At 33.9% G+C, this 26945-nt stretch overlaps 1 protein-coding gene across 1 annotated transcript; it reads left to right on the top strand.

Annotated features, from left to right (window-relative positions):
• The first annotated feature begins 1490 nt into the window (after positions 1–1490).
• On the top strand, positions 1491–24437 carry LOC112003870 (uncharacterized). Its single transcript, XM_065777408.1, has 5 exons — positions 1491–1634; positions 20894–20952; positions 21921–22376; positions 23023–23145; positions 24184–24437. Exons 2-5 carry the CDS (start codon positions 20922–20924, stop codon positions 24435–24437), a joined length of 864 nt encoding a protein of 287 aa, XP_065633480.1. The 5' UTR covers positions 1491–1634; positions 20894–20921.
• Positions 24438–26945: the final 2508 nt, after the last annotated feature.

Below are 26945 nucleotides of genomic sequence, written 5' to 3'. Positions count from 1 at the left end.
GATAGAGAATTAAGTATATCTTTTGAAAATTACTAATTCAAATTTAAACTCTATATTTTTCTCTAAAATAATTGCTCAGAGAGAGAGAGAGAGAGAGAGAGAGGTACGTAAAAGGAAAAATGGAAAAAAGGAACTACTTGTCGGCCACTGTCCCTGCCTAAGTGATGAATCTTTGTGTGGTCCAGCTCATACAAGCAACTACGTTGTTAGTCATTGGTCTTTTCGCTGTCCACGCATGCAATTTTTACCTAGTTGGGTCACGACTCACGATGATTTAGTTACTTTTGATTGGCATTCCGTTCACGCGTTGCTCTTTACAAAAAGGATGGCGTCTTTTATACAGAGAGATGCAAAACTATAGTTTATCCAAAAACATAAATAAATATAAATAAAAATAATGCAAGACTATAAAAATTAACTAATAAAGTTGTTATCTCCCTCAAAAAAAAAAAAAAAAACTAATAAAGTTGTTGCAAGACTATAAAAATTAACTAATAAAGTTGTTATCTCCCTCAAAAAAAAAAAAAAAAACTAATAAAGTTGTTACATTACTACAAATCTTATATATTACTTTTTGTGTACTATTTTAACTCAATCAATTATAATTTTTTATTTTTTAAAAGAATTATGATGTCATTTAAAAAAATTAAATATTAAAATAAAAAATAAAATAAAATAAAATAAAATACAACTGGTAAAGAGAAATGTTTTTTAGAAATTAGTTTTCAATTTGATGAATCACAAATGTAGACCAGGATTGGACCAAAGGAGTGTAGCAAATGACTTGCCAAGAGATTATGACCCTCTAAAGTTATTTTTCTTAACTATTTTTTTATAGTAAATGGTTCAGATTATACTATATCATTTTTCACTAGCAATATCTTTAAAGAATTCTTCTAGCATTACAATTTTTGCCTCAACTTTAATGCAAGACTTACCCTACCGCCTAGGGCCCCTGCGAGAGGAATGCTCCAAAGATGGGGCAAAAATTGATTTTATATATATATTGGAAATTTAAAAAAATTTATTAGTTTCACACTATTCTTCAACTTTTAATATGTTCCAAACAATTAAGTAATGCTAGATGTAATACAAATTTTAATACATAGGTCTTACAAATAAATATGTCATCAACCATAACAAATATTTCATATGGTAAAATGCTAGAAATACTATAAATTTTACTACATATGAAATATCATTATTGGTAACTAGAATTGAACAAAAAATATGGTAAAATTTAGGTACACTATTTTTGGTGTATATGTTAGATTTCTTAATTAAATTTAATCGGATTACATTAAACGTAATTGCACGAAGTGTCTAGAAATGAGTTACAAAGAAGTTGCCAATATCAATTACAAGTGCACGTCTTATTCAATCCAGCTTTTGGAATACTTTTATAATTTTTAATAACTTTTTTCACCTTTAACCATTGCTTGACTAAGATTTATAAGCACGACCAAGGCATTGGAGTCATCATTGATTGTCAACCTTTTCTTATCTCCAACAATCAATTCCAGTCCACACTTCAAGCGTAGAGGAAAAATTGCCCTCAAGTACATATTAACAACATTTGGTGGTCCTATACTGAGGGAAGCTCCTGCATCCACTTGATGAACTATTTTCTTCAGGTAAATATAACACATCTATGCATGCATTCTCACTTCTTTTGTTTCTCCTGATGTCATTCTTCTTTCTTATTTTGTTTGACGAAAACAGTACGGTTCTGTCATATATTATCTCGATGTTTTTCCTATTTCGCACGCAAACAACCTTTTTTCAATATACGTTTGTTAATCAAGTTCAAACATAAAATCATATGCAATATGTATCTATCAAAATGGAAGTCCATGTTCTTTTAAAAACTAAAAACTATTTATTATTAATATTGTACTAAATTTCACTGCAAATCTAACTTTTTACTATATAAACTTTGTAAAATTTTAATACGCATTTAGTTATGCTTATTTGTAATTATATATCATGCATATGCATGAGGTTACAAGATATATATATATATATATATATATGAGATGAGTTCAAGTTATATCTGGTGTAACTCTAAAGAATTACAACTTTTTTAAACCATTAGATTTAAGTAGATCCAACGATTAAAAAAAAAAAACACTCATTAATGCTAATATTCTGATTAGGATCTCATTTATTATCTCTTATTTATAACATTTCATACTTATCTCTAAACCAAAAAATAGGTATAGGTTTCTCACTCCTCTCTCTTTCTCCTCCATCACTCTTCCACCTCCACTGCGATAGGGGAATAATTCAAGAAAAATTGTAATTAGACTTTAGCTTTTGTTATGAACACCATGAGTATATATACAACTGTACGGCTATCAGCCCATTATAGGAAAACCCATGGACTATAAGTTAGGCAATGTACCCTAACAAACCCAATCTGTGGTGCTCGGCAGTGTGAGCCAAGGACTTTTTAGTTCTCGGAGCCCAACACAGCTCAGGGTTCCCATCGGTGTGTCTTAGTAGTGCCTTGGGGAACATCGTCGCTGAGCAGCATCTAGTGTCTGTTGCAAGTCACAAGGGCTGAGATCCCTATTCTAAGATGTGGCCCACATCTGACAAGAATAATCCCAAAGGGCCCACCTGCACAAAAAATGCTAAAAGTGATCATTGCAGACCCACTAAAAGAAGGCTATAAATAAGAAAAAGGGAGGAGAGAAAGGGGTTGGACACTAGAGGGTAAAGAACCAGAGAGTGTGATGAAGTGAGAAGAAACTTAAGAGCAAGGCTGTTCGAACAGTCTAGTCAGTGGTATTTCCAGCTTTAATTCTCGTCCTAAGGAACTTTCCATAGTAGGATATCTATAAGCCCACCATAATAAATAAATTGTGAGCCCAATGAAATAGCTAGCCTAGTAATCGAGAGTTGGGTGTGCACAATTGGTGCTGTTAATGGGAATCTCCTACTTACCTGTAGTTTCAAGTGAAATCAGCTATTGCTAAGTATTGCTAACCAGCATTCGGCGAGTTCTGCAGATAGCTGGTTCGGAGTTTCGTCCAGGGGCTCAAGTTGGCGAGAAATGAGGCAAAAAAGAGATCAGGACTGCTGGTATGAAGAACATAGGGAGTGGCCCGACTCGAGATAAGGGTACTCACAATTGTATCAATTATCATCCTATATTCCTGAGCAGGAGCATTATGACAGAAGGGATCAGGAATTAGAGCGTTTGTGTAAACAAGTTAGAGACTTTAAGTTGGAAGTACTAGATAGGCATTGAAGAAGGAATTGTGGTGAATCCCCTGAAAGGTCTGGCAACACCGGGAAAAGTAGTGGGGAGTTATCTCGCCAATCAAGAGAGAGATCGCAGGAGTTTGCTAAGCGGTTGTCAGTTTCTCTCGAGCAACATAGGCATCATGGTGTGGCGATGGATGCGATGAGCCGGGCTCTTCGTAAAGCGGCCCGATTATCGTTTTCTAACGAGATTAAGATGCCAAGATGATTTAACAGACTGCTGTTCATTTCATATAATGGTAAGGTCGACCCCATTGAACATGTAAGCCATTACATTTAGATTATGTCATTGTACAGCCAGAATGACGCGCTTATGTGCAAGGTATTTCCTTCCAGTCTCGAACCTACAGTTTTGAGGTGGTTCAATGGGTTAAGGAAGAGATCAATACACATTTTCAGTGAGTTAATTCAGGAATTCGAGGCTCGATTTATGACTTGTAGTCAAGTGCTGCAACCAATTGATGCGCTGCTGTCTATGAAAATGGGGGCTAAGGAAACTCTTTGGAGCTATGCCAATCAATATTAGGAATTGTATAATGAAATTAGGGGAGGTAACGAGAAGGTGGCTGCCAAAACTTTTAGATTGGGGCTTCCACAAGACTCGGCGAGACTCGTTGACCATGAGGCCCCTTGAGAGTATGCACTAGTTAATGAGGCGGATAGAAGAATATAAAACGTTAGAGGATAATCGGCAGCAAAGCAAAGGTAAGGCGCCTGCCACTTCACAGTATGCAAAGGATTCGTGGATAGGGGGCTTTCAGCCAAGACCGATGAGGGAGCTAAGAATCCAAGAGCTTAATGTTCGGCCCTTGGAGATCAATGTGGTGTTTAAGGAGCCCGTTCATAAGATTCTAGAACGGATCAAGAACGAACCATATTTCTAGTGGCTGAGCAAGACTGGAGGTGATCTGGCAAGAAGGAATCAGAGCTTATATTGCATATACCATCGAGAAAATGGGCACACTACCGAACAATGCATAGTATTTAAGGATCATTTGGAGCAGTTGGTAAAATCTAGACATTTGAAGGAGTTTGTGGTGGTGCTTGAAGGCAATGCTGCAAGGCAGACATCGAGAACTCAGGGGAGTACGCTCCCACCGCTGTTAACGGTGATTGAAGTCATCCATATGGCTTCAATGAGCACAAACCTAAGTCAGCGTAAGGGGGTTTTAAGTGTGGTCTCGGTAGAGAATTCTAAGGGTGACACTTAGCCTAGGAAGAAGTCGAGGTTGAATCGGGGGCCGATTAAGTTTAGGGATAAAGACCTGGAAGGGACGACCCAGCCGCACAACAACACCCTAATAGTTATTGCCAGAATTAGTGGTTTTGTAGTAAAGAGAGTGTTAGTAGATCAAGGAAACCGGGCCGAAGTGATGTACCTGATCGGTACAAAGGGTTGGGGCTGAAGGCGGAGAACTTGTTTAAATATAACACTCCCCTAGTGGAATTTGATAGTAGAATGGTGGTCTTAGAGGGATAAATCTCCCTACTAGTTAATACAGAAGAGAAACAGGTGATGGTAAACTTTATTGTGGTGAACTCCTTCTCCCTCTACACTGTAATTCTTGGTCGGCCCTAGATCCATACTGTCGTATCGTCCACCTTGCATGTAAAGGTGAAGTTCCACACCGAGCATGGGATTTTCGTTGTAAGAGGAGATCAGCAGGTAGCAAGACAATGTTTGGTAGCAATTGTCAATTGGGAGATTAAATAGAAAGAATTGGCCGAGCAAGAACAGTCATAGCAATTACAGGAGCCCCTAGAGGGCAGAAGTGCTAACAGTGCTGAGGATTTGATTAAGGTAAGCATACTTCCATATGAGAATAGGAGTTTCCAAATAGGTGCAAGTATGAGGCAAGACGAATGGGTGGATTTGTTGTTGACCTTGGTGCAGAATGTGGATGTCTTTGCCTAGAGTCCGTATGACGTCCCCGGGGTCAACCTAGAGTTTATTACTCATAAAATAAATGTAGACTCGTCATTTCCTCCTAAAAAGCAGAAGCCGAGAAGGTCGACTAAGCCACATGTTAAAACTGTGAAGCAAGAAGTAGAAAGGTTGAAAGAAGTTAGGGTAATTTAGGAGGTCTTTTCCCCAAAATGGTTGTTGTCTAACACCGTAGTGGTTAAGAAGAAGAATTGCAAGTGGCGGTTTGGTCGAACTTCACAGAAAAATAAATATTTTCTTGTAATTTGTACATTCTTGAGTTTTGACTTGTACAACTTTGAGCAATGTCTAACACCTATTCTAGACATGTTTTTGTTCTCAGGTTGACACACATACAAGTTGAAATTCTAAATATTTAATCCTAAATCTTTAGAACCTAACACAATTGAACAAAAACCCCAATTTTTCAAGAACACATGAACTCTAATTTAAAAAAAAATTCACAAATCTTGAAAAATTTGAAATTAAACCAAAGGAATCATGTTTATATCATGCATGAACAAAAACCCATTGAACAAATTTGATCAAAACACCCAAAATCATTTGAGACCTTAAAAATCTTAAGTTCGAAATGTTTAGTAAAAATGGATGATTATGCATGAATGAATGCGATTTAATAAAAAAGGAAGGGTAAAGAGTCATACCAGTTGTAGAAGAAGGAAAGCCTTGAAGATTTTGACTAGAAAAGACCAAAAAATATATATATATATATATTTATGTTCTAAGAAGGGATCAAGTGGAATTGAAGAAAGAAGAAGACAAAGTCAAAATTGATCTATCAATCCCTTAAGAATTCGAAATATTCGAATTTCAATTGGTCGAGAGGAATCAAGCAGCAATCAAAAGGGATAATAAAACAGATTTTGACTGATCGAGTAGGAATCGAATAACAATTGAAAGACACAAAGCGTTTTGGCCCCAAAATTTGACTTTTTCGATCGATTAAGAATCAAATTCAATCGATCGAATAAGTTGAAACTTAAAATTTTTTTAAAAACTTGAAATTTTGTAGAAAAACCTTAGAAAATTAATTTTTCATGGAATAATATGTGTATGAATGATTTCAAAAGTTTTCAAATACATATTTCACTCAAGTTTCCTCTTTCAAAATAAAGCCAATCCCAAAGAAAAAGTATTAAACATCACACAATGAATAATCACAGATGGCCATCTTAGATAAACACACATTCGCATGTACTAAGTTTAGCAAAAATTTACGTGTAGTGTGTGCAACTAGTAAGTGTACAAAGTAGAGAAAATGTGATATGTAGATAGTAATTAAAAAAAATTTCTATATCATCAATTACATTGGTTTGAAAGTGACTATCATCTAAAGAGTTATATCATATAACTCTCACATCTCCTAGAAAACTTGCTTGCAATCATGTAAGGACATTTTGTTTCTTTTTGCCTTTTCTTTTTCTTTTGTTGTTGTTGTTTCTCTCTCTTTTTTTTTTTTTTAACTAAAAAAAAAAAAACTAGACAACTATCAGGTGATGAGGAAGTGGACTTGAAATAGAATTATAAGTTCATTTTGGTGGATAGTGGGGCCCAAAATGAAGAGCTACTAGATCCGACATGAGGCACCCAGATTTGGCCTTCATATCCTTCTTTGAGGGGCTCGCGTCACCCACTCTCTTCCTCAGATTCTCTGCATGTTGCCTATATCCAGCCAAATCTTGACTTGAGTGGCTTCGCCGGAACCGTTCAAACTCATGAGCAGTTTTGATAGACCTGCCGATTCAACCACGGTTCAAATAGTTTACAGTAAATATTGTATTATACAGTTTCTATGAGTTCAAGAACTGGATTGGTGTTCGGTTCCGGTTAACCCAGTCTGACCGTCTGGTCTAGTCTGTGTTTCAAAACTATGCCTAAGATAACATTGCAATGTGTTATCGAAGAGGAAAACCAGAGAACCTAACAAAAAAACCTCTTCACAGTCCTACCAGCCGAATCGATCCACTAGCAAATTAGTTAGAGTACATGAATACAAATAGACTCTCCAAGCCTAGACTACTCACTGTACTTAAGCCCTCTAAGTCCTAGCTACCAACAAACTTCACATAGTCTTGTCTTCCCTAAGTTTTTGGATCTCGTAATTATCACTAATTGCTTCTACCACAAATTGGCATGAACCCAATGCTTCACAAATGCTCCAAATCAACTTACAACACTCTGAACGGGTGTAAATTGTGTTTGGGTTAAGAATGTTTCAAAGGATATGGAAATAAAGAGGTAAAAGAGTGAAGAAAACTAAGAGAAAAATGTGTAGATGATTGTTGGCTTGCAATCTCTAATTTCTAGGGTTTTTTGTCTGAAACTCTTCTTACATTTTTGTGGGTAATGTGAGACTGTTATAGTGTGGGTAAAGATATAAGGAAAACACACAGAATTCTAATTGTCAGTGCATCTCACGAGTCAGTTCGCTAGTTGGTCAAGCCGTGAGCCACTCGCAAAATGCCTCTGACACTTGAGTCATTTGAACTTCCAACATATGCTCTATTTGTTCTGTTTAGACCCCTTAAACATAAGATTAGTTTAACCTAATGAATTAGCTAAGAAGTTACTTAGGTTAATTATGAGATCTAGGTTAAACACATGCAAACATATTACTTAGTGTGGAAAATTAAAGAAGACAGTAATATGAAGATCCAGGAAAACTAATGAAATTAATTGTTTCAGGATAGAAAACCTAGGGAGAATTTAACCTAACTATTCTCAAGGTAAACAAATCCACTATGATAGAATGAAAGATTACAATAGATTTAAATTCTAAATCTAAAGCTACCTCTTGTAAAACTTACTAACATGACCACGTGTAGCTCGAACTCCACAAACTCTTCTATCTTGAATTTACTGAACACAAACTCCCACATTTGTAGTAGATCTTTATGCGGCAACCTGTTTCCACCAGTTCTTGATCGTAGATCTCTTGTTCCGGTAGATGTTTGTTGAGTTAGAAAGTAAAGAAACCTCTCAAATCTCATAGGTTTAACTCACAACACTTCCAAGGACTTGTAAAATGTAGTTAGGGTTTTCCTTTTATACCTAGTTGTGTTTCACTTAAACCCTAAACGTTTTCGTGGGCTTTAGGCTTGATTTTAAATCTCCTATCTGTGATTTTTGATCAATTGAACTTGATTTTCGATCAGTCAAGCTTTACAAAAACTGAACTCTTCTTTCGACAGCTTGCATGTTCTTGAATTTTGAGTTGTACCAACATAAGCAATTTCCAACACCTAATCTAGACATATTTTGATCTCAGTTTGCCAACATACATAATTTTAGAAATCCAACCATTTAATCCTAAATATTTAGAACCTAACAATCTCCTCCATTGGCAAATCGTGACAAAACATACATAAAAGTGAATCGCTCAACTCAAGAACTAACCCAATTACAAAGTAATGCCCTAATACAATTCTATCATAATTACTATCTAGCAGTTGCTAAAATAGGCAATAGTTGGTGAAAGAATTAACCTGTAAATTCCTGAAATACTAAAACAAACCATAAACGCATGTGTGGAAGTAAAATATAAACAATATAAGTACTTGATTTCACTAAACAGAAATAAAAAATAGATAATCAAAGAATAACACCATCAATATCATTAGAATCAGCAGTGTATCAACAGTACATATCAAGGTTTGTGAAAACAAGAACAAAAACCAAATATATACATCATAGATCATCAAAAATATCAAACTCATCAAAGTTTAATCTATCTCCCTAAAAACTAATCTAACTCTCCCTAAATACAAAACACATCTCCCCCTACATACAAGAGTTCATCACATCTACTCCCCTTTTTTGTTACATATTGCCAAAGGCAATCATTAATGTTTACAGGGTGGAAGAGGTGAAAAAGTACTCCTACACTCAGAAAAATCATCTTTCAAAGCAGCAACATTTGAAATAAGTTCATCCAAAAGTTGTCCACGTGCTACTTGAGTAGTCATGAAAGTCTCCATCATAGCACGAAGAGAGAGACAACGAGGAATAGGTGGAACAGTAGGCTCAACATCACCAGTGTCAATATTAACCTCATCCACCCCATCATCAGTAACATCAAATGTAGGATCAAAATGAATCTCCTCAGCAGGTGGATCCACAGCGATAGTCTTTACTCGAGGTCTCTGGGATGAACCAGCACTTGGTTCAACTGTCTTCTTTTGTGCTTGCCGCTATCTAAGAAAAGAATCCTATGGGTGTGGTTAGATGAACAAGATCAGAGGTAGGAAAATCCTCAAGCTCTAAATAAGCTAAGATCATACAAATGAAAACATGGAAGAAGAGACGATGCTTCCTAGACTTACTTCCATGTGCCTTAATGATGGTTTGAATAAATAGAGATGGAAAAAAGATAGAACCATCAGTACTAAAGGCATACAAAAATACATATCTATTATTAGGAATAGTATGCACATGAGATATAGGAACGATATTGTAACATGTTATCCTAAACAACATGTAATTGAACTCAATTAACTCACGTGAGTTAAGTCTTGGTTCTGATAGCCAAAAAACGAATTAACCCCTTATAATGAATTGATTGATTAATTAGCCAAGTTTAATTAATTAATCAAATTAATCATGCAAACGCGTGGTAGCACAAACAAATCACCAATTAAACTAAGTATGCAGGGAAAAATAAATTGACACGGTGATCTGTTTACGAATAGGGAAAACCTACACGGCAAAAACCCCACCGGGTGATTTAAGGTCACCATTCCCGAAATTTCACTATTATCACAACAAGCGGTTACAAGTACAGGAATCCCAGTACCTTATACCAACCTATAGTTGAACACTTTCCCCAATACCCAATTGGACTTGTTCTATAGTGACAATTTCTCATTTTGATGCACGGCTCCCAGTACGTGACTAACCAATTGTGTGGATCCCAGTACGTGACTTCAATCACCAACTAGAGAAGGTTGTTGGCTGCAAAGTTCTTCAGTTCATCCAGATGATGAAGATCAAGAAGATGCTTGGTCATAAACCCTACGGCGTACGAACACAACAACTTCTTTACAAAATAGATGAACTAGGGAAAAACTATGTCTCTAGTCACAATTTGCTTGAACAAACTTTGCTCAACACTTTGGCAACTTGTATCCTCTTTAACGGCCATTAAAATAATCCTTTTATATGTCTAGGGTTGTGAGAAAAGAAATCTTAAAGACATATTCATGGATTGGAAGAAAACAGATCAGAAATTTTGTTTTTCTTAAACCTCGACAAATGCCTATCTATCGAGCTACTGTCAAGCAGCTGTTGAGCCACGGGGCTGGAACAACTTCTTAAGCTTAATAGGTGGCTAGCTGTCGAGCTTTAATGACAGGCACTTCTTCAGCTTGAATCTTGGACAGACTTGCATGGCTTCAACACTTGATCCTGAAACACAGTTTCTTGAAGTATTAAACACATCCTAGATCTACCCAAATACAAGTAAATTGCGTTTTGTCAAAGGATTAGCCAATTACATAAAATTGTGACATATGTTCCTAACAAGTGAATGACATATGTCCTAATAGGTTCATTACTCCAAGTGACAGTTCTTCCACAAAGAAGTGTCATCACATCATCTATATGAAGAGTCTTGGTGTAAGGATAAGTAGGTCTAGACACAAAAGGAACATTGGGAGCTTCAGAAACTATTTTCTTAGTTATCCTAAACTCTTCACCTAATTCAAGCAGTCAGAATGTGACCATCGGATGAATCAAACTGAATAGAGTGATTTGAGTAGAATTCTTTAATCAAAGCAACAAGAGGGGGTAATAGATCATGGCAAAGAGACAACGATCCTAGAGACTCTAGATTTCTACACATAAGCGATCTAACTCATCTAGATTGACTTGTCTTTCACCCTAAATAGACCTATACTTAACCAGAGCATCAAAATTTTGAAAATCTTTAAAAGTATGAAACTTAGTTTGATTAAAATCTACAACTTGGTCAAAAGATGAACCAGAAACTCTTTTGGCTTTGGTCTTAATGTTTCTAGACTTCTTAGGGGCCATTACTAGGATCTAAGGAGTTGGAAACAAGAAGAAAACAAAACACAAAAACCAAGGACAGACTATATTAGAGAGATATACAAGATGTATTTATGCAATCTTGAAAAACTACATGATGCATGAAGCATAGACTCACATGATGCATAAAGCAATGCATTGAGATATACAATTTTCCATAATTTTGAAAAATTAATCTAGAAAATCAAGTTTTATGTACAATCCCCAAAATTTGAAGACCATAACCCTAATTTTTAAAAAAATCACATCAATTGACCAGTTGATCATCACAACAGTTAGGAAACATGTTATAAGCAATCAATCGATCAACTAGAAGAATTAATTTTAGTCAATTTCAACCAATTTGTTTGTTTGTTTAGACCCCTTAAAACATATTGTTTAACCTAATATATTAGCCAAGTAGTTACTTAGGTTAATTATTCAGATCTAAGTTAAATAATAATAAATCATATCATGCAAAGCAACAAAAAATAATGAACACCATGATATGATGACCCAGAAAAATTAATGAAACCAACAGTTTTAAGGTAAAAACCTATGGAGGATTTGACCTAGCTATTCTTAAGGTAAAACAAATCCATTATAGTGAATCGAATTTTTACAATCATATTTAACGCTAAATCTATTGCTACCTTCAATAGTAACTTACTGACACTACCACGTGCAAGCTCCGAATCCATGGACTCTTTCTCTCTTGGATTTGCAGCACACGAGCTCCCATGCTTATGACTTTGAGATTCCACTCAAAGGTTTCAAATCACGGCTTGTTGATCTATGCAGTAACTAGATTCTACCAACACTTGATTGTAGATCTTGTTCTAATAGATGCTTGTAGAGTTAGAAGGTATAGAACCTTTCAGATCTCACAGGAATAACTCACAAGTCTTCCAAGAGTCTTTAAAACATGGCTAGAGTTTTTCTTTTATATGTAGGAGTGTTGGATTGAAATCCTAAACGTTTTTGTGGGCTTGGGCTTGTTTAAAATCCTAAGCGATTTTCGATCGATCGAGCTTCACCATAAAATCAGTTGAGCTTCACAGAAAAATAAACATTTTTCCTACAGTTTGTACATTCTTGAGTTTTGACCTATACAACTTTGAGCAATGTCTAACACCTATTCTAGACATGTTTTTGTTCTCAGGTTGCCAACACATACAAGTTGAAATTCTAAATATTTAATCCTAAATCTTTAGAACCTAACACAACTGAACAAAACCCCCAATTTTTAAGAACACACGAACCCTAATTTTAAAAAAAAAATTCACAAATCTTGAAAAATTTGAAATTAAACCAAAGGAATCATGTTTATCTCATGCATGAACAAAAACCCATTGGACAAATTTGATCAAAACACCCAAAATCATTTGATAGCTTAAAAATCTTAAGTTCGAAATGTTTAGTAAAAATGGATGATTATGCATGAATGAATATGATTTAATAAAAAAGGAAGGGTAAAGAGTCATACTAGTTGTAGAAGAAGGAAAGCCTTGAAGATTTTGACTAGAAAAGACAAATAATAATAATAATAATAAATAAATAAATAAATAAAAATATAAATAAAAATATAAATTATGTTCTAAGAAGGGATCGAGTGGAATTGAAGAAAGAAGAAGACAAAGTCAAAATTGATCTGTAAATCCCTTAAGAATTTGAAATATTCGAATTTCAATCGGTCTAGAGAAATCAAGCAACAATCGAAGGGATAATAAAACAGATTTCGACTAATCGAGTAGGAATCGAACAACAATCTGTTTGTTTTTAGACCCCTTAAAACACAATCAGATTAACCTAGTTATTTAGCCAAGTGATTAACTTAGGCAAATTATGCAGTTCTAGGTTAACACATATAAATCATATCATGCAAAGTGCAGAAAATAAAGAACACACGATATGATAACCCAGGAAAACCAAACCAGTAAAAAACCTAGGGAGGATTTAACCTAGCTATCCTCAAGGTAAAACTGAATCCACTATGAAAGAATTGAAGTTTACACAATAGCTACTTAGACCACTAACATCCTACTGCTACCTCGAGTAGGAAACTTACTACCACGGCCACATGACAGCTCCGAGCCCACGGACTACTTCTTTCTTGGATTCCAAGCAAGTACAAGCACTCTCGCTTGTATATCTTTAAGCTCTTGAATCTGCAACTAAATTGTTAGGTTTTAAATGTTTAGAATAATTGGCAAACCGTTAACACAAACTTGTCTAGATATAGATCGTAGAGTCTATAGGTTTTATTAGACAATACTCAAGGTGATTCAAGTCAAGATTCAAGAACATACAAGCTGCAGGAAGAAGACTTCATATTCTGCCTGGTTCGATCAATCGAAGAACAGGCTCGATCGATCGAAAATCGCATCGGCAGAATTTTAAGTCGGCCCAAACAGCAGCTTAAGCCCATTAAGGATTAGGGTTTCAGATCTAATTCTCCCACTATATAAAGGAAACCCTAAACCACGTTTTTTAGAGCTTTTAGAGAGAGAGAAGAGTGTGCCACTTTTGTATCTAGGGTTTTGTACCCAAACCTCTCTAAGCCTTTGTTGCTCATATTGCTGTTTTGTGTAAATCTCTTGTGAGATCTTTGAGGAGCTTTCTTTTACGCAAAACTTAGGGTTTTCAAGGTGGAGATATTATCAAAACCTTGATGATCATTCAATTGCAGATTCAAGAACTTAAAGAATATCAAGCATGGGTGCTTGTAGCTGATTGAAGAATTCAAGAAAGAAGGAGTCCGTGGATTCGGAGCTTGCATGTGGTCGTGTCAGTAAGTTCTACTGGTGGGTAGCATTAGGAAGTCGAGCGGGGAGCTTGTAGTCCTTTTGTATGAACTTCAATTCTTTCATAGTGGATTCAGGTTTGTCTTGAGGATCGGTGGGTCAAATCCTCCCCAGGTTTTTACTGTGTGGTTTCCTGGGTGATCATATGATTGTGTCTTTTATTATTCTGCTGCTTTATTATTTTGATATGATTATTTGATTGCTTTAACCTAGAATTGCATAATTTGACTAAGTAACAACTTGGCTAATTAATCTAGGCTAACCAATCTGGTTGTGTTTTAAGGGGTCTAAAACCGTTCATAAATGATCACCAAGTTCTTAACATAATCTTGAATCTTGGAAACCCTAAGTATATGTGAAGGCAACCACCTCTAGATCTCACAGAAGATTCACACACACAGCATAAAGAGCAACCTCAAAACGTGGCTAGGGTTTTCGCTTTTATACTTAAGACAAAACATAAAACCCTAAATGTCAAACGGGCTTGGACTAAGTTGGAAACTCTGCAAAAAAAAAAAAAAAAAAAAAAAAAAAAAAAAAAAAAAAACAATCTGCATGACTTTTGATCAGTTGAGTCCAATTCTCGATCGATCAAGCCAGGCAAATTAACATAGTAAATCTTGTAGCAACTCGATTCCAACTTTACATAAAAAGTATATACTTTGAGCAAGTCTAAACATTACAAAATGAAGTTCTAATACATTAGTTCCTCTTTCTTAGAACCTAACACAATCAAAAGACACAAAGAGTTTTGGCCCAAAAATTGGACTTTTTCTATCGGTTGAGAATCAAATTCGATCGATCGAATAAGTTGAAACTTATAATTTTTTTAAAAACTTGAAATTTTGCAGAAAAACCTCAGAAAATTAGTTTTTTCACGGAATAAAATGTGTGTGAATGATTTCAAAAGTTTTCAAATACATATTTCACTCAAGTTTCCTCTTTCAAAATAAACCCAATCCCAAAGAAAAAGTATTAAACATCACACAATGAATAATCTTAGATGGCCATCTTAGATAAACACACATTCACATGCACTAAGTTTAGCAAAAATTTGCATGTAGTGTGTGCAACTAGTAAGTGTACAAAGTACAGAAAATGTGATATGTAGATAGTAATTAAAAAAAAAAAAAAAATTCTATATCACCAATCACATTGGTTTAAAAGTGACTATCACCTAAAAAGTTATATCATATAACTCTCACATCTTCTAGAAAACTTGCTTGCAATCATGTAAAGACATTTTGTTTCTTTTTGCCTTTTCTTTTTCTTTTGTTGTTGTTGTTTTTTTTTTGTTTTTTGTTTTTGTTTTTTTAGCACAACCCTCTTTGATACCATATTTTTGTTTTGTTTAGACCCCTTAAAATCAAATTAGTTTAACCTAATGAATTAGCCAAGTAGTTACTTAGGTTAATTATGAGATCTAGGCTAAACACATGTAAGCATATTACTTAGTGGGGAAAATTAAAGAAGACAGTAATATGATGACCTAGGAAAACCAATAAAACCAACAGTTTTAAGGTAAAAAACCTGGGAAGGATTTAACCTAGCTATGTTTAAGGTAAACAAATTGAAAGTTCAAATAGTGTATAAAACACCAATGAACGTTTAGACCCAAAAATTAAAATTACCAGCACAAGCTTATACACAAACAATGTATGTGCAGAAAGATTAATATAAGCTAAAACCAAATTGGTAAAACACTGCAAACCGAAATTAATCACAACCACAGCAATAATTAAAAGGTAAAGAGTAAGGGAAGGGAGATGCAAACACAAAGATAACACGGCGATGTGTTCTTGAAGAGGAAACTGAAGTACTTGGTGTAAAACCTCTCTACCACCCTCTAAGCGGTCAATAATCCACTAGAGAATAAAGCTGTGATACATGAATAGCAGAAGACCTTCCAAGCCTAATCTACCCAGTGCACCTAAGCCTTCCAAGGTTCTTGCTCCAACAGGGTTACACTGAACCTTGTCTCTTGTAGCTTACTGGATCCCACAATAATCTCATATTGCATTTGACATCCTTGGCATCTTCCAATGCTTCCCAAGCTCCAAAAACACTCAACATTTTAAATGGGTGTGGCTAGTGTTTGGGTAGAAATCTCCTCTCAATGGGTATATCAATGGGAGAGAGAATGAGAAGAGACTACAAAAATATTTCTCTAAGAATGAGTAGCTCTCTCTAATAGGGTGGGTGTGTTGTAGAAACCTCTCTTAGGGTTTTTCTCTCAATAGGCTCCCTTACCATTTCTGTGGGTAATAAGGATATTTATAGTAAGGTATGAGATGGAATGTGAAAAGTCAATTTTCATCCAAACAAGGCATTCTGGAGACTTGGCCATGCGACTGGAATGAGTCGTGAGTTTGAGTCGCGAAATAACTTCCAGGCCAGACTGTACTTTTTGTCCTATAGTGCTCCAGCTGTCATGACCCTTCAACACTCTGCATGCTTCACACGTGTGGCCACTTGAATGCACACAACTTGAGTTTCTTCACACTCTCTCACACACAATCCTTACATTATTCCCACCTAAATACAGGGTTTCTACATGCTGAATTACAAGCAAATTTGGCACAGAATAAAGTCAACACATGGCTGATTAAATTCAACCATACACAAATCCACTATGATAGAATGGAAGATTATAATAGATTTAAATCCTAAATCTAAAGTTACCTCTTGTAGAACTTACTAACATGACCACTTGTAGCTCCGACTCTACGGACTCTTCTATCTTGAATTTGCTAAACACAAACTTCCACGTTTGTGACTTTGAGATTTCACTCAAAGTTTTCAAATCACTATAATTAGTAGATTTTTATGCAGCAACTTGTTTCCACTAGTTCTTGATTGTAGATCTCTTGGTTTGGCAAATGCTTGTTGAGTTAGAAGGTACAGAAACCTCTCAAATCTCACAAGAGTTCCCAGAACTTGTAAAACATAGTTAGGGTTTTCCTTTTATACCTAGTAGTGTTTCACTCAAACCCTAAATGTTTTCATGGGCTTTGGGCCTGATTTTAAATCTACTGTTTGCGATTTTCAATTGGTCAAGCCTGCTTTTTGATCGATTGAGCTTCACAAAAAATAAACCCTTCTTTTTGCAGTTTACATGTCTTGAATCATGACTTGTACCAACATGAGCAATGTCCAACACCTAATCTAGACATGTTTTGATCTCGGTTTGCCAACCTACATAAATTTAGAAATCTAAACATTTAATCATAAATATTTAGGACCTAATATGCTCCTCACGTGGCCTTTTGTGGGTCGCAGTAGTCACGAGCCAGTCACAAAATCCCCTTTTCTTCATAGTTTTTCACAAAATTAAACACTATACCCATTACATTTAATCCCACAAAAATTACAGGTAAATGATTGAATGAATTACAATCAAATTTTACATGGAATTAATGCCAATAAACAAGAATTGAAATTCACCACTTTACAAAAATATACTAAGATGTTTTTAGTATTAATAAAATATAAACAAATAGTAGATATATAAAAAATAAAAAAATAAAAAATAAAAACTTGTTTTTCTAGTACATTTCAACTCAGTCATATATGATCTACCAAAAGGGAACTTAACGTTGTAGTAAAAATTTAGTAAGCACAAATACAATAACTTTAAAAACAAATTGGTAGGCAATTAAATTTTTTGGTCCTTACTAGCTTAATAATTATTTGAGGTCCGAATGTCAAATTAGTTTATGCCCATAATTGTGAATTACCACTTTCAACAATAATTTTTCATGATTTGAAGTCTTACAGATAATACCTTTTTACCAACAAACAAATATTACCAATTCTAAAAGATTCATAGGCTCGACAATGCAAAGCTGGGCTAAGAATAAGTAATTCTACGCTCACTAACCTGATGATTTACTTCTTGTAATTAATAATTATTGAAGCATTGAAGTTATCTAATTGATAATGATGTTCAATTACAAAATTATCTTGCGGAGCTCAGCCCAAACACAATCTACACCCATTTTGAGTGTAGAGAGTTGATTTGGAGCAATTGAGAAGCATCAAGTTCATGCCAAATTTTGGTAGAAGCAATTGGTTATATTTGTGGGATCCAGGAAGTTATCAAAGACAAGACTTGGTGAAGTCCATTTGTAACTAGAGGTTGGAGGGCTCAAGTACATGAGGTAGTGTTAGGTTTAGACCCTTGAGACAGAAAATGTTTAATTAGTTTTAAGGTCAAGTTATTAATTAGGTCAATTATGCAAGTCCTAGGTTAAACAAATAATCAAGCATATTATGTACAAAGGAAAACTAAATGACACAAGATATGATGACCTAGGAAACCTTATGAAACAACTTGTTCCAAAGGAAAAAATTGGTAAATAATAGATATAAAAAAAAAAAAAAAAAAAAAAACTTGTTTTTCTAGTACATTTCAACTCAATCATATATGATCAATCAAAAGGGAAACTAAAATACATTTCAACTCAATCATATATGATCTACCAAAAGGGAACTTAATATTCTTATAAAAACTAAAAATAATTTATAATTGACATTGTACTAAATTTGGTTGTAATCTACCTTTTAATATATAAAATCAAAGACTTTGTGAGAATACAAAGTCTATTTTATTATGAGTTAGATTTTGACAATATTAATTATTGAAATTCTTCGTTTCATAGTTGTAGTAAAAACTTAGTAAGCACAAATACGATAACTTTAAAAACAAATTGGTAGGCAATTAAATTTTTTGGTCCTTACTAGTTTAATAATTATTTGAGGTCCAAATGTCAAATTAGTTTATGCCCATAATTGTAAATTACCACCTTCAACAATAATTTTTCATGATTTGAAGTCTTACAGATAATACCTTTTTACCAACAAACAAATATTACCAATTCTAAAAGATTCATAGGCTCGAGGATGCAAAGCTAGGCTAAGAATAAGTAATTCTACGCTCACTAACCTGATGATTTACTTCTTGTAATTAAGAATTATTGAAGCATTGAAGTTATCTAATTGATAATGATGTTCAATTACAAAATTATCTTGCAGAGCTCAGCCCAAACACAATCTACACCCATTTTGAGTGTAGAGAGTTGATTTGGAGCAATTGAAAACATCGAGTTCATGCCAAATTTTGGTAGGAGCAATTGGTTATATTTGTGGGATCCAAGAAGTTATCAAAGACAAGACTTGGTGAAGTCTGTTTGTAGCTAGAGCTTGTAGGGTTCAAGTATAGGAGGTAGTGTTAGGTTTAGACCCTTGAGACAGAAAATGTTTAATTAGTTTTAAGGTCAAGTTATTAATTAGGTCAATTATGCAAGTCCTAGGTTAAACAAATAATCAAGCATATTATGTAAAAAGGAATACTAAATGACACAAGATATGATGACCTAGGAAATCTTATGAAACAACTTGTTCCAAAGGAAACACTTGGGGGGGGACCAATCCCAAGATGAAAAAAATCCACTATTAGACAGAGATTTACAATCAGAATAACTCTATTTATTATAAATCTAATAAAAGTTATTGAATTAAGATTTGAATCCCACAAAAGTCTCTGATATAGATGTGTTCCAAACATGAACTTCCAATCACAACTCCAAGATTACCCTTGAAGGTTTTCTCCAACATAGACCTCCAGTCTATAACTCTAAGATCATACTTGAAGGTTTAGATCCAGCACCTTTAATGACTAGTTTGCAGCAAATTTAGATCTACCAGTTCAAATTGTATGTAAATTGATTATGGGTAGTGACTTAGAAAGGAGAAGACACAAAACCTTTTAGATCTCAATTGAGTAGCTCCAAAGTCTTTTAAAACATGCCTTAGGGTTTTCTTTATATATTTAGTAAAGTAGGTATAAAACCCTAAATATCTAATGGAATAATGGGCTAAAAAATAAATTTTGCATATTCGACTTTCAATCAGTCGAACTTAAGTTTTGTGGAAAGGTTTTTCCGCTGAGTTTTTTGGTTTTCTTCTTCAATAAGACAATAACACATTGCCTGTTAACTTGTGTTTGTTCTTTTCTTCCTTTATTACTTGTGCTTTTACTTAATGGTTTATTATGTTTATCCATGCACTTGTTGGTAGTCTTGATTGATTAGGTTGTTTATCTCTCTTATTTTGCATTGCTTAGAGTAGATTAAAACTAATCAAACCATAATTTAAAATTTGAAGGTCTTAATTAGCTCTAGCATTTAGACTATCGAGCTTTCACTATATATATATATATATATACATTTTTCACAACTTTTTGTACATCCTACAAAAGTGGATAGGCTATGAATTTCATGTGAATATATCACTAACGCTACTTAATTGTCTCTTATTTACAGTAAACCATATATATATATATATATATAAGTGGGATGATGTCTCTCTTTAGATTTGTTCGTACTTTTGTCTCAATAATAAGTGGATCCTTGCAATGAGACGTGATCCAGGTTGAACTCAAACCTAAGTGGGTTAGATGAAGTATCCAAGCCTTATCAGCTGAGCCAAGCCCTTGCTGGCGAAACTCGTCTCTTCAAGATATGAGTTTCAGTTTGAACTTTGAAGAAATGAGTTTTAAAGAGTCAAATTCTTCAATTAACTTTCAAACAATGCTGTTTTGGCACATACTTCTCAAAAGAATATTATTCAACCAAAAAGGCCAGAGTCTTACACCAAATTAAGAAAAGATTAAAATTCTGATTGGGAAAAAGTACAAACCATTTTATAATTATAGGGTTTGTCCTTTTTGACAAATTAGAATTATGTCTTTTCTGTTGGTCGTGCTAATTTGGCTTATGTAAAGAACTTTCACATAAATTTCGTCATGCATCACACAATTTATATTTAATACTGAAATCTTTCTTTTCAGGTACACAAAAGCTAACTGATAAGTTGCAATGGAAAGAAATAATGTCGATTTAAACGACGGTAAATAATTTGCATTCTTATCTAGTAGGGTTTCCATGAGTTCTTCTTACCTCTTAACGAAATGAATACGCCAGACTAAGGTATCTCTAAAGCCAGCAATCAAAATACACTTTCAAATTAACATAAATTTTTTCATTCAAAATATAATATCAATACAGTAAAAAACAATTATGTCCTGTTATAAATGTTCCACTTGATATTCCACCGATTATAGTTTGTTATACATAATTTTATTTGTTTATAAAATAACTATAGTTTATTATTGGAAAAAATCAATCAAAAATAAATACTGCAATTGAAGTATAAAATAGGACAGTAAGAATAAAAAAGAATATTTTTATTCTATAAAATACTTTTACTATGATTTTTACTTGTGGGAAGATTTATCTGGTTGCGCTGAATGGTGACTAGAAATCTACTAAGGACATGACAAACATTCAAAGAATAATTACAAAGAAAGAAGAAACCACTCTCCATAATTTATTTTTATTATTAAATACTAAATTTTGTTACAGAAAAAATAGTCAAACGTAAAATATTGTAGTTGCTGTTGGAGTATAAAATAAAATGAACAATGTCTATTTCACACACTCATTTACACACACAACTTTTTGAACAAATATCATAACTTGATGCACAATTTTAGTTCAAAAAACTGAGGGTGTATATCGTGTGTAATTGAGTGTGCAATAAACATTTCCTAAAATACAAAACTAAAACAAGAAATAAAATTTTTAATTTATGATGGGGTTTTTATTATCACGCATCCACTATTTCACATATCCAACTATTTCACATATCTTTTCTCACATGCACTTTTATGTGTTAAAATATGGATATTTTTAATATCAATTATAGATATGCGTGTAAAATAGTAAATGTAAACTAGTGTGAAAAAATATTTTTCTATCTATAAAATATTTGCACTATGATTTTTACTAATTAGTCAGAAGAATTCCCTCTTATAGATGAAGCTGGCAGTGCAGCGCGTAGGAAGCTTTATCTGGCTGCGCTAAATGGTGACTGGAAATCTGTTGAGGACATGCCAGATATTCAAAGAAGAATTACAACTATAGGAGAAACTGCTCTTCATATTGCTGCTGCAGCAAACCAGGAAGACTTTGTGAAGAATTTATTGAATAGATTAAGCAGAGAAAACCTAGCAGCTGAGAACAATGTTGGAAACACTGCCTTGCACTACGCTACTGCAGCTGGAAATGTGAAAATTGCCAAGTTGATGCTAGAGAAAAGATCTGATCTGCCAAACCTAGGTAGTGAGGAGAAACCGCTCTTTATGGCTGCTTCGTTAGGACACAGTCAAATGGCGCAGTTCCTTTATAATAAAACTAAAGGAATAGTTTGCGGGTGGAATCAAACTGAACAAGCCAAACTATTTATCACTTGTGTTGGGGGTGAATTATATGGTAAGCATAAGTAATTATGATGTTTATTGCCTTATTCTTTTGTTTTGTTTTGTTTTTTGTTTTTTGGTTTTTTTTTGAGGGGTTCATAACAGTTTGATTTTGTCATTCTAGAATTTGAAGTTCAAAACATTAATCATGGTTTAAACATTGAAAAATGGTATTGTTAAATTAAAACAATGTAAGCCATTCATTTAATTTCTAAATGAGGAAAAGTTATCCATTTTCACTCATTTTCTAAATGTGGTATCATAGTATTGCCGGATTGGAGATTTTGGTACGGAATTATATATTGATTGGTATTTAAACTGATAATTTTTAAATATGGACAATTATTTGTTTACATTTATTGTTCATGTAAATTGGACACATTTTTTTGTTTGTTTGTTTATAATATAAATCTCAATAGTAAAGTGTAAATTAATAATTTCCCTCTCTCTCTCTCTCTCTCTCTATGATTATCTCAGGCTTTGCCTAGTTTATATGATCTTTCCTGAAAGAAATATCAACATGTTCCTTCTCAATATTTTTTACTATATTAATAAACCATAACTAAATACTAGTATACTACAACACATGGAGAGGAAAAAGAATTCCGTCCATGAATATTTTTGCTTGGAATTTTTCATTTTGGTATAAGATAATGCAGGGATAGCCATGGAAATCCTGATGATCAACCGTAATATTGCGACCGCTAGAAACATGGAAGGAAAGACTGCATTGCAATTGTTAGCTCGCAATCCTTCAGCATTTGTCAGTAAAAGTCGATCATGTGAGTTTTTTTTTTTTTTTGGGGGGGGGGGGTGGGGGTGGCGGGGGAGTTACTTTGACAGAAATTCTTAAATCTTGCATATATTCTTTAATCATATGGTATAACATACAAAGACAGTGCATTGGCTATAAGTTGATTCCAGTTGAATTAATCAATTACCATAGTTAATTAATTAATTCAATCACATGTAAACTCTAATTAAATGCACAACAAATAACCAATTTAGAGTATAATGCAGTGAAAAATAAATTGATATGGTGATATGGTCACGATAAGAAAACCTTCGCAGGAAAAAAAAAAACCCTAACGATCATTCTTAGAACCCTAGTGCACAAATTTCAAGATTGCAATTTTCTTTTGGTAAGGTTCAAGATTGCAATGTCATCAATAATAGAACTGAGAATTTTGTTATTATGAAGCTCGGTCGATTGGCTAGTGTGGTAAAAGTAACCCCAATCGATTGGTATTTCATGCACATAGGTGCATAAATCAATGAGAATTTGTGGAGCTTTGAAGAATCTTGTGAATCAAGAAAAAGAAAATGTGTTGATGTAGTGTGAGCATAGTGAGAAGAAAAAAAAAAATTTGTGTCTAAGTAAAGAAACCAATGAGATTTTCTTTAGCTGTGAGACATATATTAGAGAAGATAAATTTTTGGTTTTCTCTAGGGGAAGTTTTGGGTGATACAACCAAGGAAAGTTGTTGTATCTAGGATGAGTTCCTAGATATTATAACTGATTTTATAATAATGGATTTTTACTTGAAATTTTTACCGTTGTTCTTTGCCGAGAAATAGATTTTGCACGTAACTCTTTATGTTTTTGTATGAAATTGATATCTTGCTTGGTAAATTTAGTAATAACATTTCTAGAGATTGATTAATTTTCTTAATTGATTTTCTTACTTCATACAATATTAGAATGGGACCCAACACTAGTGGCACATTTAACTCTTATTCCATAGAAGAACAATTCGATTCTTTAAAATATTTATTTCTCATTGAAAAATGGCTACTTTCTTTTTCACTTTCAATTCCAGGGTTGAAGTTTAAACAGGAAAACTCGAAGCAAGCCAGTGAACTGTTCAAAAAGTGCCTCCAGGAATACAGAGGTGATGATGCAGTGATTCAAAATGTTCTGTTTGATGCAGCAGAAGAAGGCAACATTGAGTGCTTGATTATGCTTATTCGTTTGAATTTGATCTATTATGGAAAACAAAAGGGGGGAAAAGCATATTTCATGTTGCGGCTGAGAAGCGCCATGAAAGCATATTCTGCCTCTTTAATGAGATAAGCTNGGGGGGGGGGGGGTGGCTTAATAACCTAAGCATGATTTTTAAAGAAGGTTTAGCTTGAATTTGATCTTCTATAATTTAGTAGAAGGAAGCCCCCTATTGAAAATATGGACTAACTAGTCTTTTGTGGGGGACACAATAAAAATCAATCTTAACGTGCTTCATCCTAACTAGGGCTGTCCAGTAGGCCAGAGATCCGATCAAACCGACCGAATCCAAATGAACTGAAGCCCAACGGGTGGATCCAAATGGCTTGGTCGGTCGGATACGGGTCTACTTTCTTGGAAAACTGAAATTTCGGTTTGGGTGGTGGGTTGAAGAATTAGAGACCCGCATAAACTGACCTGACCGAAGTGCATTTGAAATGTGTTTTAAATTTCTCTCCCCCCATGTGTCTTCCTCTCGTTAGTAGAAAATCTACCACCTTATCTTCCAAAAATTATATTTTTTTTAACCCTCACCGGTTTTAAGGTAAAGTGATAAGGTTTAAAAAAATTTCCAGCACACGTCTTTCTCTCATTGGTAGAAAATCTACCACCTATCTTCAAAATTTTTTTTTTCACCTCATTAGTTTCTTGGCAGGTTGTATACAGCTGGCTTGCACTTTAGTATGAGACTTGCACACAAAATAAAAATATCAACTTAAACTAAAAATTAAAAAAAAAAAAAATCTGGATCTCTCTCTTCCGCTCTGTTTGTTTTAGCATTAACGTTTTTTAGAAAATAATTCATTTTCAAGAAATTATTTTCTAGAAAACTATCTCATTTTCTGGTATTTGGTAACAACCTTGAAGATGGGTTTGAGAATGTTTTCTAGTGTTTGGTTTCCACAATTTTTATAACATTTCTTATATAATTTAAAACATGTATAATATGTGTATTGTGTAAACCCACCTAATGTAATCAATATAAATAAATAATAATAATAAAAAAAATCCAAGAATGAATTTGTTTTTCAAACTAAAATTTTGACAATGGATACAATCAAAATTAGCTGTCCAATTTTCCTGATATCAAATACTCATCTTGTTCATGTATATGAATAGTATTCTTGATAAGTAACGTAAGAAATTTTATTAGAAAAAAACCATCCAAGTACACTAGAAATGTACTATAGTGACACAAATCAAGAGCAAATATATATATATATTTATATTAACCATACTTCTCATAATTCAAACTAACCATTATACCCATAAGGTTATTTTAAATAGTTCAATATGCCATATAGGCCAAATAGTTTGATAAATACCAAAAAATTTTATAGAACCGTTGACGGATCTATGAGGAGAAAAAAAAAAAAAAAAAACCTTATTAAAGAACGGTGTTATAGAGGGGTGAAGAAATAGGGAGAAAAAACAGAAGAGAGGCAAATAGAGAGAGAAATTTGTGGGAAGAGAAGAGGCCAAAGAGGGTGATAGTAAGGGTGTGAGAAGAGAGAAAAAACAAAGGGAAGAGAAGAAATGAGAGAGTTTATTGTGAGAAAGGCTGAATGAGCGAAAGAAAATATTGTTTCCTAAGTCAGAAGAAGATAATATTTATAGGAATTATGCGCTGCATGAGAGAGAGATTGTTTTCCATTTTTTTATTTTATTTTATTTTATTTTTAAACAACCTATAGAAAATAAATCTTATTTTTATAAGAGTTTTCCGTTGACCATTTTTTTTTTTATATATGTTACCAAACATTGGAAAATGTGGAAAACTATCGTTATAGAAGGTTTTCCAGTGAAATAAACAGAGCGTTCCTCTCTTTAGTTTCCACTTTTAACTTCTCACTTTTCAAGCTCTCTCCAGTCTCGAGACTCTTCTCCAGCCGCCCTTGTCATCACCATTTCTCTACCTCACTCTCTCTCCACTATGTCTCAACCTCTATCAGCTTACTGACGGAGTACCAACACCTTATGGCAACACAACGAAGCTCCTGAGAAGAGACTAGTGGTGGTCTTCCTTATAGTTGATTTTTTTAGGTGGGTTGTGTTGTTTTTGAAAATGGGCCTCTCCTTGTAAAAATTTCCTTTGTAAACTCTTTTTCACTTTTAATAATATTCCTATCTTTTATCTAAAAAAAATTTATAGTTATTGATTTGATTTGTTTAGTCATATTTGAGTTATCACCTAGCAAACTCAAAACATTAACTTAAAAAATTAAAACCCAAACTTAAAATAAATCATTTTTTTAATATATTTTATTGATAATTTGTTTGATTTATTTTGTTACCTAATCTGCAGTTCAGACCCGCCAAACCGACGACTCGAAATGTCGGGTCCGACCCATATTTTTAGTCGAGTACAAGTCTAATTCTTAGTCACCCAACTCCATCAGGTTGAGTACAGGTCAGCTCTAAACCCGATCTGACTCGACCCGTGGACAGCCCGAATCCTAACTCAAAACTCAAAATACAAAATTTTATACATTTTTTTCCTTTTCGTTTAAAAAAGGGGAAAAAAAGACTAATCAATCATTAACATAACAAACCATGACAAAAGATTTTTCACCTAAAAAA

The sequence above is a fragment of the Quercus suber genome, unplaced genomic scaffold, assembly GCF_002906115.3.
Source record: "Quercus suber isolate HL8 unplaced genomic scaffold, Cork oak 2.0 scaffold_155, whole genome shotgun sequence".
Classification (NCBI taxonomy): domain Eukaryota; kingdom Viridiplantae; phylum Streptophyta; class Magnoliopsida; order Fagales; family Fagaceae; genus Quercus; species Quercus suber.
This window is presented reverse-complemented; position numbering and strand designations above follow the sequence as displayed.

Excerpts from the sequence above, each read along its gene's own strand:
- LOC112003870 (XM_065777408.1), top strand. The coding sequence starts at position 20,922 with ATGGAAAGAAATAATGTCGATTTAAACGACG. Across the intron at positions 22,377-23,022 it reads TGTTGGGGGTGAATTATATG|GGATAGCCATGGAAATCCTG; the intron begins GTAAGCATAAGT and ends AAGATAATGCAG. Across the intron at positions 23,146-24,183 it reads TGTCAGTAAAAGTCGATCAT|GGTTGAAGTTTAAACAGGAA; the intron begins GTGAGTTTTTTT and ends TTTCAATTCCAG.